This window comes from Rana temporaria, chromosome 3 (genome assembly GCF_905171775.1).
Source record: "Rana temporaria chromosome 3, aRanTem1.1, whole genome shotgun sequence".
NCBI lineage: Eukaryota > Metazoa > Chordata > Amphibia > Anura > Ranidae > Rana > Rana temporaria.
The window spans coordinates 195,798,056-195,813,384 of NC_053491.1; the positions used below are offsets into that span (position 1 = coordinate 195,798,056).

The 15,329-nt window shown below is 39.0% G+C and overlaps 1 protein-coding gene across 16 annotated transcripts in view; it reads left to right on the forward strand.

Moving 5' to 3' along the window:
* The window catches only part of GRIP1 (glutamate receptor interacting protein 1), a 713,137-nt gene that overhangs the window by 643,744 nt on the left and 54,064 nt on the right, over positions 1-15,329 (forward strand). For all 16 annotated transcript variants that reach the window (XM_040344055.1, XM_040344049.1, XM_040344050.1 and 13 more), the window contains 2 exons: positions 5,534-5,720; positions 14,221-14,366. In XM_040344055.1, the coding sequence (XP_040199989.1) occupies positions 5,534-5,720; positions 14,221-14,366 (333 nt within the window). The remainder of the gene's footprint in view (positions 1-5,533; positions 5,721-14,220; positions 14,367-15,329) is intronic.

Sequence of the window (15,329 nt, forward strand, 5' to 3'; positions counted from 1 at the left end):
AGGTCCTATACAGGGGTAAGCACATAACAAATACCAATGATTATACCTTATTATTTGACATTTGCACATACAATCAATGATTGCCACTGTTTCTCTCTAATAACACTTTAACATATCTGCATGATATCTTTGCTCACACATTCTTTATTTCTTTGTCTCATTCCTTCCCCTTTCTTTCATTGTTTCCCCCCCTACTCTATATGTACCCTTGTCTGTGCTCTTGTTCCACCTCAGCTTATAACATGGACACTACGTAGATACTTATACTATCATTACGATTATACTCTTAGAATACCATGATGGTGACCATTATTATACTTTTATATTACCACTATTATACTCTTAGAATACCATGATGATGACCATTAAAATATCTAGTTATATATCTTATTTCTGGCATGGCCATCATGCTATATGTGGTTAATAAGGCACATCAAGGGATACATCTTCCTCTTTTCTTCTTTCTTTATCTTTATCTCCTCCTTTTATCTGTTTCTTTTCCTCTATCCCCATTCTGTTCTTTACAATTTCCACACTTTTTATCTGTTCCTTTCACCCTTTTTTTTTCTTCCCTGTTTGCATTCATGTCCATAATTTCATCAACTTTATCTTACAACAGCATTGCTCTATTCATATTTTTAGGCCATTACTTAGTTTATTATCAATTAATTTAGATATATACATATATACCTCCATTACAGTTATTGTGACATATATGGCCAATGGGGCAATTCAGAATACACACTCTTTTCCACCATTCTTCTTTCTTTGCCATGGTCAACTACCCCCCACTGGGCCCTCGACTGGTTGCTGCGGGTCACGCCTCTTTAGCTCCCGGTTGGAGCATGTTTCCGTTGTCATCATTTGGGATCAGTCTTTCGGACTAATTGACCATTATATAACTTGTACATACTCCTGAGAAAGCAAGCAGAGTACAAAAGATATATATGTATATTATGTATCTCCAACATTGTATCGAACATATTTATGGTCATAATTTATATGCTTCATGATGTTTTTATGCTCATTTATGATTGTACTTATGGAATTTCAATAAATTCTTATTATTCTACTTTACATTTTGTTAAGACCGCTATCATCAACTCATTTAACCACTTAAGCCCCGGACCAAAATGCTGCCTAAAGACCCAAGGGGTTTTTACAGTTCGGGACTGCGTCGCTTTAACAGACAATTGCGCGGTCGTGCGACGTGGCTCCCAAACAAAATTGGCGTCTTTTTTTCACCACAAATAGAGCTTTCTTTTGGTGGTATTTGATCACCTCTGCGGTTTTTATTTTTTGCGCTATAAACAAAAATAGAGCGACAATTTTGAAAAAAATGCTATATTTTTTACTTTTTGCTATAATATTCCCCAAAAATAAAAATTTTTTCCTCAGTTTAGGCCGATACGTATTCTTCTACCTATTTTTGGTAAAAAAAAATCGCAATAATCGTTTATCGGTTGGTTTGCGCAAAATTTATAGTGTTTACAAAATAGGGGATAGTTTTTTTGCATTTTTATTTATTTTATTTTTTTTACTACTAATGGCGGCGATCAGCGATTTTTTTCGTGACTGCGACATTATGGCGGACACTTCGGACAATTTTGACACATTTTTGGGACAATTGTCATTTTCACAGCAAAAAATGCATTTAAATTGCATTCTTTATTGTGAAAATGACAGTTTGCAGTTTGGGAGTTAACCACCGGGGGCGCTGTAGGAGTTAGGGTTTACTTTGTGTGTGTTTACTAGTGTAGGGGGGTGTGGCTGTAGGAATGACGTCATCGATCGTGTCTTCCCTATAAAGGGAATGACGCGATCGATGCGCCGACACAGTGAAGCACGGGGAAGCCGTGTTTACACACGGCTCTCCCCGTTCTTCAGCTCTGGGGAGCGATCGCGACGGATCGGCTATAAACGAATAGCCGCGCCGTCGTCCCGGATCGCTCCTGAAGCCACGGGGACCGCCGCATGTACGGGGGGGGTCCCGATCGGACCCCCAACCCACGTCAAGCAGGGCACGTATATATACGTTGATGTGCCTGCCTGTGCCATTCTGCTGACGTATATGTACATGAGGCGGTCCTTAAGTGGTTAAAGTCCCATGGGCTAACCCTTTTTTTTCGCATAAATGCCAACCCTACATTGGTCTTGATAATGTCAAAGGACTTAAGACAGCTGAAGCATAGGGGGAGACTGGGCTAGCAGTATGGAGGATCGAATAAGTAGATCTTCTTTTCTGTGTCCCCTGGTCAAGAAACTAACCCCTGCAGCCCCACTGCAATGGATCATTTTTAAGTTTTCCAGTATTGGCCTATAAGACGCAGAACCCATAAGCATCTATAGTATTTTATCTATTTGCCAAAACTGTTGAGCATAGACCGTTAAGCACAGCTTTATTTGTGCACTTGGCCTTGTAATTCTTCCACAGTAGTGAAATCTGATATTTTTACAGCATTCTGTAAAACAATGATTTAACAGAATAATTAAATTGCTGAGGGAGGATAGAAAAAGCTCTTCCCTCTTATAAAGGTTTCTTGATGAAAATTAATTAGATTTGTTTTTTGCTGAAAAATAAATAGTTAAACTATTTGTAGGTTTGTCTTCCAATTGGTCTTCTGAAGAATCATTAACCTATTGTGATCTTATTTAAGTTGCAATATTTTGGCTTTTTCATTCCTGTAGGTTAGTGGTTACTGCAAAAAGGATTTATTTAGATTTTTTTACAATCTTAATAACTAACACAATTCATTTAGTGATTAGTTATTTTAATACAGATATGAGCAGATGAGCGTGAAGAAAACATTTGCAGATACCTAGTGGACTTAGGCTGGCCATACATTATACAATTTTCTTATTCAATTCCCTTTAGATTTACTTTCAGTTGTGTAGTGCAAGGACCTACCTGATTGCATACAAATTGAAAGGGTTTAAATTTGACCTCAAATTATATGGTTTTGTTAAATCTAAAGTAAAAGTGTACAAGAAATGTATAGAATATATGGCCAGCTTTGGTACTAAAGTGTTTGATTACTAAACTGCTGGTAATAGCCTTAAATTAGACATATTGGGCCAGATTCACAGTGAGAGTACGCCGGCGTATCTACTGATACACCGGCGTACTTTCAAATTTGCCGCGTCGTATCTTTAGTTTGAATCCTCAAACCAAGATACAACGGCTTCTGGCTTTGATCCGACAGGCGTATGGCTTCGTACGCCTTCGTATCGTAGGTGCAATACTTCGGCGCCCGCTGGGTGGAGTTCGCGTCATTTTCCGCGTCGGGTATGCCAATTAGCTTTTTCAGTCGATCCACGAAGGTACACGTGGCCGTCGCATTCTCTTACGTCGCCGCTAGTCGGCTTTTCCCGGCGTATAGTTAAAGCTGCTATTTTGTGGCGTATAGATAGACTTGCCATGCTAAAGTATGGCCGTCGTTCCCGCGTCGAATTATTTTTTTTTGCCTAAGTCGTCCGTGAATAGGAAAGGACGTAACTCACGTCTTCGTTCAAAAAATTACGTTGGTGCAACGTAATTTCGCGCAAAGCACGGCGGGAAAATTCAAAACGGAGCATGCGCATTTCAATCAGCGCGGGGACACGCTTCATTTAAATGAATCACGCCCCCTACCCGCCCAATATGAAATACTCGCCGAGAAATGCACTACGCTGCCGTAACTTACGGTGCAAAATCTTCCTGGATTCGAAATTCCGCCAGGTAAGATACGGCGGCGTAGCGTTTCTCTGATACGCTGCGCCAGGGCAATTCTTTGTGAATCTGGCCCATTGGGTCTATTGCATCTTATTGGTTGCCCCCTCCCATGCTGAATCATGAATGAACTGTGATTAACCAAAATTTTTTGGAAAGCCGAGTTAAATTTCACTTGCCACACCCAGGCCTGATTACTGCCAGACCTGTTAAATCAAGAAATCACATAAATAGAAGCTGTCTGACAAAGTGAAGCATGCTAACCAATCACAAAAAGCCACACATGCCACAAATTTAAAAAAAATTCAAGAACAGTTTAGAAAAAAGTCATGTACATTTATCAGTCTAGGAGGGGTTTAAAAGCATTTCTAAGGCTTTGGAACTCCAGTGAACCACGGGGAGAGCCATTATCAACAAATAGAGATAACTTGGAACAGTGGTGAACTTTCCCAGGAGTGGTTGGCCTACAAAAATGACTCCAAGAGCATGGCGATGACTCATCCAGGAAGTCATAAAAGAACCCAGAACAACATCTAAAGAACTGCAGGCCTCACTTGACTCAGGTAAGATCAATGTTCATGATTCAACAATAAGAAAGAAACTGGGCAAAAATGGCATCAATGGGAGAGTTCCAAGGCCAAAGCCACTGCTGAGAACACAAAGGTTCATCTCTCATATACCAAAAAACATCTTGATTATCCCCAAGACTTTTAGGCAAATATTCTGTGGACTGATGAAACAAAAATGTAACTTTTTGGAAGGTGTGCATCCCGTTACATCTGGCATAAAACTAATACAGCATTTCATAACAAGAATATCATACCAACATTCAGACAAATGGTAGTGGTAGCGTGATGGTCTGGGGCTGCTTACCATAATTGATGGAACTGTGAATTCTGAGTTCTACCAGAAAATCCTAAAGGAGAATGTCCGGCCATCAGTTTGTGACCTCAAGCTCAAATGCACTTGGGTTATGCAGCAGGACAATGATCCGAAAACCAACAGCAAGTCCACCTCCAAATGGTTCAAACAAAGCAAAATGTAGGTTTTGGAGTGGCCTAGTCAAAGCCCAGACTTAAATCCAATTGAGATGCCGTATTATGACCTTACACAGGCCGTTCATTCTGGAAAACCCTCCAATGTGGCTGAATTAAAACAATGCTGCAAAGAGTGGGCTAAAATTGCACTACAGCAATGTGAAAGACTCATTGCCAGTTATTGCAAATGCTTGATTGCAGTTGCTGCCGCCAAGGGTGGCACAAGCAGTTATTAGGTTTGGGGGCAGTTACTTTTTCACAGCATTGCATATCAATGTGTAAAAAAAAGTGTGTGTACCTGCATACAAATACACAAAGGCTGGATTCACACTAGCTGCAGAACTTACCGCCTTTGCAGCTTTTGGGGGTGGGAGGGGTGTGTGTTTTTGCTTCACTGTGTTTTTACTACCCCCTGAACTGCAAATGTAAACAAATCACTATTTCTTTAATATACATTTTGCAACTGTTGCAAAAAAACTGATGCAGCAACTTTGATGTTTTAAGGTTTCACTCAAGTAGTTTGTGTTATTGTCCTTTTAGTATATTGCACTGAACCACTCAGTTTTCATGCACAGTTCAGATGGGTGCTGTCGATAATAATGCTTGCAATCAGTCATTCCCTAGGCCCACAAACATTTTTTTTCCACTTCTTTCCACAGGTATGAAGTAAAAAAAAAAAAAAAAGCTAAAAAATGTAAATTCTATCCTTTTCTACCTAATTGTAAATGGTAACTTGAAATGACTAGCCTGTGGCATTCTAAGTGTTGTCTATGGTTTGTTTTTGCAGTGTCCTTGGCATCTAGCACGGTTGGTTTATCAGGACAAGTTGTCCACACAGAAAGTACAGAGGTTGCACTAACTGCAGACCCCATAGTAGGATTTGGAATCCAACTCCAGGGCAGTGTGTTTGCCACAGAGACATTATCATCCCCACCCTTAATTTCTTATATTGATGTAGACAGTCCTGCAGAACGGTGAGTAACAATGACTTGTCATGACAAACTGTCTATAGGCTGACTGTGTTTCACTTAAAATTTAGCAGCTAATGTTCTAACATATTGTTATCAATTGCACTTAAATATGAATACCTTTCTGCATGTTGTCTTAAAGTACCCACTCAAAGAGTTAGTAAACCCAGGACCCTGCATTCACTATCTGATCTTCCACAGTGCACAGAACATGTAAATGCAATTATTTTAGAAAAAATATAAACTGTTAAATACCCTTTCTCATCATCATTAGAGCAGTCTTGTGCCTTCTATCAGTGTCCTGCCAAGCAATGGGTAAAGCTTGTAGGATGAGTTTTCTGACTGTCCTGCAAGACCCCTGACTCTGTCTGGACAGTGCTGATTGGCCCTGTGCTGATCACATGCACAGGCCCAAGAGAAAAAAAAACCTCTAGCAGTATGCACCGAACTGAGTATGTGCAGCCTGACTCTATGGGCTCTGTATTATCAGGGGACAGTGGAAGGAGGTGAGAAGCCAGGATCAAACAGCCTTTTTACTCAATGCAGAGGATAAACCCCTTAGGTTTCACAGTGAGTACAACAAGCATGCTTTACTGCAGGGGTAGGCAACCTCTTCCCTCCAACTGTGGTAAAACTACAAGTCCCATGAAACATTGCAAGACCCTGACAATCACAGGTATGACTCCTAGAGCCAGAGACATGATAGGATTTGTTGTTTCAAAACAGCTGGAGTGCCGAGGTTGCCTACCCCTGCTTTGCTGCATATACAGACTGATTTTACTGTTTTAGGTTTAGTAACACTATAAAGTGGAGTTCCGCTTACCCCCTGACATGCCACATTTTCCATGTCATTTTTTTTGGGGGGGGGGGAAACCTAGTTTTAACAGGTACCTGCCCACTCGGTTCTCCTTTCCCCTCCCTGCAATCTTCTGGGACAAGTCTGCACTTTCTGCAGGTCTATAAACTTGTCAGAGACTTTACTAAAGGAGACGCAGCCTGATTTGCATGTAATGGTGTAGCCAATTTGCTTCATGAATGTCCCCTAATGTTTTCTAATGTCCATAGATTTTTGCTGTTTTGGAAAAGGTAGCAAAATGTGTGTGTGATACCATCTAGTAAAAATGAACAGTGAGAAAATCCAGGGTTTGCATTTTGTAAGCAACTAAATGAAAAATGGACAAACACTGCCTAAATTGGCATTATATTAATGCCTGCAATAAATAAATTATTGGTGTCTTAAGTATCTATGTTCTGTATTTATGTACTGTTGCGCCTATTTTTAGCAGAGAGGTTGTCCTTCTCTTTAACTATATTGTATAGCCTATAGCTTACAGCAGCTAATGGATAATGATACAAATCTCCCAGTGTATGGTAATATTTTGCTACTTTTGAACTTAAAAATTATGTACTGTTTGTACATGAAAGCAGCCATATTTGTGCCTATATATAAGCCCACTTATCTTACGGAAATTCTGGTTGTATGAATAAAAACAATAGATGCTCATCAGTCTCTTATGTCATTAAACATCCACCATTTACCTTATAGTCCGAGGCTATTAGATCTTTTCTCAGGCATTAGACCCATGAAATAGGGTCTTTTTTTGTGTTTGTAACAGGTAAGAGGTATTTAAAAAAAATCGCAATAATAGTGTGATTTGGTAATGATGCCCTGTAGATTCATATGACGTTAATAATTCTGCTGTAAAACCCACATCATAGAAAAATTTGAAAAATCAATCTTTGTTAGATTATTATTGCAGTCGGGCTGTTGTGGTCTCCATTGAGGGAAGTTCCCCCACTCCCTGTCATCCCTCTACTGGAACTAGAAGTAGTGGAAAAACTGTCCAATATGTAAGGCCAGTACATAAGGTTAGATCCTATATAAGTCAGGAGCAGATCGGGTTGGCAATCGAAGAGCAATACAAGAACAAATACACAGATGCTTCAGGAACCTGATAGACCAAACGGCACTGACACCAGGAACTAGTGCAGATTAAATAGTCCGTCATGTGCCAATGTGCACTCGCACAACATTGTGTGCATGCTCGCTATATGGCCACAAACGGGGCTTTCAGGAATCATGCATCTTCCCTGCTAGCTGTGCATGATGTAAAATGAGCATGTTCAATATGGTTTGGCTGCTGACATCTAGACTATTTCCCTGTTCACTAAAGCCAACTCTTTTCTCAAATGATTATTCTTGGTGGTTTTATAATAAAGCGTTTTCTCCCCTTTATATACCGTAAAGTACAATTCCTTTTTTTTTTGGACAGGAGATTTATAAAAGCTTTTGTTTGGCAATACTTTTTCTCAGTCTCTAATAAATTATGCAGGATCATTCACTCTGCGTGCAGCACATAATGAAATTTCTGTCCTGACAATAAAATATCATGTTCTTGATCTGGTATGAGAAGATTAACAAGTTCCAGAGGCTTTATCATGCCGACTTTTCCATCGGGGGGCCGTAGGCTATATTAATTACAAAAGGGAACATGCACTGAATGGGGCTGCCACATTGAGGACTTTTAATATTCTCTGAGCCATTGGGGAACCTTCATCAGTCAGCACTATGCGTGAGCGCTGATCACATCTGAAGGAAATACTACTTTTGAATAATTAATTACTTCTTTAGGACATTTCACTGGAGTCTAATAATTGCATGGTGCTCTTTTGCAACCAGCAATAGGGTGCTGTGATCTGGGGAAAAAGTTTCTGTTTTCCTTTTATCAATGCTTGTGGGCAAAACCATGCTTCTTGTTATCAAATTTAGGTAGAGTGCACAGTATGTTAAAAGGTTTAAAGTGGACACTCCACATATTATAAATAATATGCCTTTACAGAATAAACCAAACTTATAGTGATCGTTTTTAGATTAGATTAATTTAGCATTACAAATTTTTGCAATTATTTTTTTCCGAGTGGTAGTCCACTATTGGATTAAAAAAAAAAATCTTCATGGGTACCAATGCTGCAGAAAATCAGATTTGCAGCAGCGTATGACTGGAACTTGATGTCAGAAAGCAATCTTTTTAATGAATGCATGTTTCTCGATCATTTACTGAAGGGCACAACTTGGTCCATAGACCATAAAAACCAGTAGGTTGTAGTGCCACCAAAAGACCCCACTAATGGTCGACAGCCATAACAATGGTTTTACCTAGTGCCATATCTAGATGGCATCACCAGACTATTAGTCAGGCTTTGTCCAGTTACAGCTGATGGCAGTAAGTGCCTCATTCCCATTTTGCTATACGGTTTCTAAACAGTTGAGATGGCTTTGGATTCTAGCTTTGGCTACAAGGTCTTTTAGGAAGCTGTGTGATTTATCCTTATTAAAAGAAAAGCCTCATCTGTTTCTCTTTTTGTTTTGGTGTTTTAAAGGACAAGTTCACATTTAAAAACATATTAATAAATGCCCACCTTTTTTTCGGGAAAAAGTAAATCGCGGATGCAATGCCATGCTCCCAAAGACTTTTTTTAGCTCCATGTCCAAGCTTCTGGGCTTTCAATTGGAGAGTGGGGTGATTAAGGCGTAAAATGCCAGAGCATGTTTTGATAAGGGGAGACTGGTGAGTTGTTTTTGGTGACAGGCCATACCATTTGTCTAGTAGACTGTGAAATATAAGTAACATCTTGTCTATATGATCAGCAATATTTCCTTGTCTGAAGAAAATCGGGTTTGACTAAATTTTAGATGTGATTTTGCTCAATCTATCCTTTTCTATCCTTCGTGAGTATATCCTATTAATCTGACCAGGACGGTTTCAGAATAGTGGAGCACCTCGTCTAGGTCAGACATTTGAACATGGGGAAATGGGGAAATTCAGCAGTAAAATTACATAGGTTAAAAACGTCAGCTATTTAAGAGATCAGATTTCTGTTATTGGGTTGTGTATGAAGGACTGATATAAATATCAATTCATCCATCCAAACGTATTGTACATTTTATTTCAGAAGTCTGAGAAATGCTGGATGGCTTTAGATTATTCATTTTAAAGCATATAGTAATTATTTATCTGGTGAAAATAAAGGTGACGGGGCATTCTTGTCTGTTCTCTTATATTATATTCACTTCCTCATTGTTCGTTTTTGCTCAGAAGTTGCTCTATTTCTTCTCTGTTCTGTTCACTTCCTGCTTGTCTGATTTTACTCACCACCGTGATGGGAGGCTTTACTGCGGTGGTGAGTAACGTGCTCACCCCCTCCTGGGAACTACATCTGTGCGGCAGGACGCTCTCTACGTGTTAGAGACTTCAAGGAGGTGTGAATTACTGAGCGTGCCGCAATTCATACTGGGAAATGTAGTTCTTACATGAACAAATGATGCAAACCAGGAAGTGAATGAGAACAGAAACTAAAATGCCAGAGGTGATAAAGATGAAGGAATATAATAGGTATTTACTAATTTTTTAACAGAATCATTACACTATTCTGTCTGTCCACCTTGCAGACATTAATTTTAGACACATTTTTTTTTCCCTTTAGTGACCCTTTAATAGCATTTAGTAAAAAGCCATAAAAACCATATAGGACTGAGAGCATCAATGGCCAGTTGAGCATCAAAGGCCTTTCCTGGTCTAAGAGCAATGTAATGCCCCAATCTAATTGTTTATTAACAATATCTATTTAACCAGCTTATCCAAAGGGGAAAAAAACTGTACCATGATTCTTGTGCATTCGTTTTGCCACAACCTAGCACAGATGCATTGCCAATAGCTCAGTAAATATATTTTAGATTTAAGTTTGTGTTATGCTCAGGTCTGCTGTTTAGAACTCGCAAGGTCTCATACAGCCTACCTTACAGTGCCCGGCTCCTAAAAAATAGAAAATTATATTATTGCTAGGAATACACTAAAATCATTATTGGTGGGCAAAATACAACAACGTTCTAAATCTAAAAGATAAAACTACATTGAGTTAAAGTAAAACTAAAGACAAAGCTTTTTTTTTTTTTTTTTTTTTTTTTTTTTTACGTTTTGTTTAGAAGGGAGAGGGAGTAGTTTTGTATTGCTGTCTTAGCCCCCATTAAGGAGATTCACCCTCTCAATTATTCCTGTTTATCATCACTAAAAGCAAAAGTAAGAAAATCCTAAATTTTGGGATGTCCCCAGAAAAGTAACCTAGGGGAAATCTTTCAATGGTGACACTAGTTCTAGTGACCTGGTGGTCCCCAAGAGATTCCCTTAATTTGCAGGAACTTCCCCTTACCTTCTGTTTGGCTATTGGACAGGAAGTGAAGGGACATCTCCACAATGAAACACAGATGGTAAAAATAAACCTTACAGGGGTTATAACCCTCCCTTGTTCTATCCAAAATGTTTTGCCTATAGTTCTACTTTAATAAAAAAGCTATATGTGTGAATGAGGTCATAGGGCACATTCACATTAGCGCTGTGGCCTGTACAGTGTAAATCAATGGTTTGTTTATGTGGCTGTAGCTGTGTGAAGGCAGCCTATATTATGTTTTGGGGACACAACGGCTGTACATGCACAGCCACAGATTGTGATTTGACAGGCATGTGGGTGCTGGGGTACGGCACTGAACATAGAAAGTGGGCAGTGGGCATACCTGTCAAATTAGGACCTGCAGCTTTGTTCATAGAGCTGCTGCATCCCCATAGATTAATGGGCGACTTCAGCTGCTTGAACAAACCACTCATTCACACAACCAGAGTACCTGTGTGAATAAGCCCTTGCGCTCACGTGAGTTTGGGGGGGGGTAAAATCCCACGGCTGATCTGTGCTTTTACTACCCCCAACCACTATCCATTTTAGATGCAGAGGCTTGGGGCGTGTGCATGCAACGGTCGTGATGGTTTGCTTTACAACCAGTGCAGAAGTTCTACCCCATGTCGCATATGACCCATTTAAGTGAATGCCGTTTCTCTGCAAGTGCCACACAACCGTATGGAAGGCACATAGAGGTTAAAGCAGGCAGTGAGGAGGTGATACGCCTCCTCACTGCTTGTCAAATGCTCTCTGAAGAGTGATCCGAATGTCCAGTGCTCTTCAGGGAGCAAGGCACTTGTGCATGAGCCCTAAACATTTTTTTGATTAAATTAAATTTTATTCATTTTGCTTTTAGATTTTTTTTTATTGCTTTTTTTTTTAACTGCCCTGTTGGGGGGGCTCTGGTGAAATTTCAATGGTCTGAAGAGACCCCTGATATCTCACTTTGGAGACAGAGAAGGGGACTAAGGACATAGATTCCTTACATCCTTTGCTCTGCAGCCTCAGGTGCACTGGAGATGATTGAATGGGAAGCACTCTTAGGCTTACTGTTCATACACTAACTGAAGCATAGTAAACAGTTTACTATGCTTTGGTTATGAATGAACACAGGAGCACATGATACCAATCACTCACTGTATTCATTCAGGAAAGGAAGCGGCTGGTAAATATGACATTTTCAGAGCAGGGGGTGGGAATCACAGGTGCTGAAATTGATCCTTTTGTTGCTCCCTCTATAGCATAGATGGTGGAAGAGAGGAGGAGGAGAAGCCAAATGCGCTGTAGGTGGAGCCAAAGCAGGATTGGTTCCAGTGATGAGGCAGTACAGCCAGGCCCCTCTGTTGAACTGATGGGGTTTGGGCCAGTTCAGGAGGGACTGGTTTCTACGTTTGTTAGCTGTTAGGATGTGTGCCTTGTTACTCTTGTCATAATATTGCTGTCTAATTTGTAGTAGATTCACCTAAACCCTTGCATGTTTTAATTTATGATAAACAATAGATTGTCAGTAAAAATCCTATCAAAAGGAATTTGCCAGTGTCCAAATCCCTATAGGCAGCGGTGTGTTACCCAGTTACCCAGTTTTCTCTGTTTTATGTTAAAGTGGTTGTAAACCATTTTGTCTTTCTTTTATCTATATGTAAGCCTAGAATACGGCTTACCTATAGGTAGTGGAAATATCTCCTAAACGTGCATTGTTTAGAAACTATTTCACTTGTAGTGTGCCAATGTCGTCATCGGTGCATGCGCTGTGAAGAAACAGACCTCTGTGTCGTTTTGTCCCCAGGCTTCGTTTTGTCACATAATGGGCTATTATGCGATGCATACTAGCCCATTATGCTTTTAATTTGCAGGCTTTGTACAGAGCAAAAAAGGAAGTAAAACCCATCTGGGTCTTCTCTAGCGAGCTGTTAGATTATGGTTTTATAATACAGGTTTTTTTTTATTTATCCCCCCCTCATCTATGAAATAATACATTTTCAGCCGGCCTATTCTTTTAGGCAAATATCAACTGTCTTTATGGTATATTTGATAGATTCCTAACTGTATACTGTTTATATGTACTGTCTCAGTTTTTACAACACCCCCAAAGGGTTCGGATGTTGACCATGGTTTGTCGGTAATGGTCAGGACCGGTGCTGTGCAAATGAGAAAGTGTGTTCTACTGCTTTAAAAATAGAAGATATTTCTTGAATAATTCTGGATTTTTCAATGCCAGAAAATTAGGGACAGAAAGGAACCATGACATGACCCAATGGAGTGCACATATACCAAAAATTTAAATGGGTTATTTTGTTGCGGGTTTTGGTTATGCTATTGTTTTTTTAATCCCTTTTTACTGGTTCTGTTAAAATAGCTTTGCATTTTGTCTTTTCATTTTCTTTTTTTATTTCCTTTTTTCCACTGGTAATATCACTAAATATAAAAAAAAATTACACTAAATTGTAATTAAAATGGAATAGAGATGGACTCCTGCTATCCTTAGAGTACAGTGCATAAAACCGAACCAGCAGGAAAACGGCTGTAGTTTGGGGGAAAAAAATGGAAGAAAACACAAATGGATAAAAGCATAGTGCTACTGTTCATATAGATGAAATAGATGCAGCAATGCTAAAGAATTTACTCCTATTAGACACACTCACTCACTATGGCGGATCTAATTTATTATACAGTACCAGCTCAAACAACACTTTTGTACTTGGAGGAATGTATCACCATATGTTGGTCCAGATTGCATTTAAAACTTTCAATCATAGTCTTGGAACCTCATAAGACAAACACACTAGATGAGACATAAAAAAAAAAACGTTGAATACACACACACAAAACACTAAATCTGTGCACTATACCAAGCACCAAGTGTAAATCACTCGGCATATATTAGCATATGTGTGCAATGCTGTATCTCACCCATATTGTGGCTCAGCCCCCCTTCCGGTTTCTGGAGTTATGACAATGTCGCTCCTCAAACTACATCTTGGATGTCATAATGTCGAAACTGAAAGTTTAAGGAAATTTCCTGAAATACCTGATGATGATGATAAATGATTAAGGATTATGAATTATGATGTGCTATGATTGTTTGGCAACATTTTTATCATAGATTTTTTTTATAGAAATAATGAGATGATATAAGGTACACACTTCTAAAATGCTTTAGTAAAATGTAGACTTGTTGAAATCCTAGTTTATGAAAGCATCAGTTGCATTATTCTTGGGCCTAAAATCCATCCAAGGTAGCTTTTGTTTATGCCATAGATATCTTGTGCTCTTGCAGGTGTGGCGTGCTGCAAGTGGGAGACCGAGTCATTGCAATAAATGGTGTGCAGACAGAGGACAGCACTTTTGAAGAAGCCAATCAACTTTTGAGAGATGCAACTATTGCTGGAAAAGTAACTTTGGAGATTGAATTTGATGTTGCAGGTTGGTTGAAAGTTGCATAAAATAATGAGCATGTTGGGCTATATGAGCAAAAAAAAAGCATAATTTTCTCTCGCCTGCACAGGTAGTAGTGAGCATAAATAGGTAGAGGGAATCAGCCGGAGGCTGACATTATCAGCATACACTGACTGTAAGAGGCATCGGCTTGAACTCTGTTATAAATTACAGATTGGGTAAAGCAATACTATTTACAGTTGTGAATGGTATGTGATTTAAGCCAGAGGGTTATATGCAGTTATTTGCAGATAGTGCCAAACAAAATAATCGATTAAACCCTTTTACAGCTATGTTTGTAAAAGGGTCCATAAATCTAGAGAGACGTCGGACATTTATCTATCTTTACTGAGCAATACTTTTCCGGTTTTCCTTTTTTTTTCTTTTTTTTTTTTTACTGAGCATTCCATAGCTGTGGGAAGCTCCTATGCTAGGCACAAGAAAGTACCAAATGATTGTTGGTAGTTTTCTCCCATTGGTTTAACTAGATGGTTATTGTACACCAAACATATCACACATAATATTACGACTTTTATTTCAATATACACCTGCCATTTCTATATTGTTTCTAATCTGGCTGAGAACGGCATTGCAGGTTCCTAGTAGAGCTGCACAATTCTGGATAAAATGAAAAATCACAATTTTTTTTTTTGCTTAGAAGAACTTTTCTTATTCTAAAGATTTATAACCCCTGAACATTAGATTATCAAACAAGATGGCAATAAAATAAGACATAATACTCTTTGCTTTAAGCAAATTTAAAGAAATGTAATGAAAAATGTAATGGGCAAAGGAATAAAAAAAAATACCATTAAGTTATATTGGGGTCTTTTTTTTTTTTTTTTTTTACTTGCCGATACCAATTATCGATACCTACTGCAACTTTTTGTTTACACTTTAGCATGTTAGCATTGATGCAAAGCAATAAAAAGTTATTTTACAAATGATTAT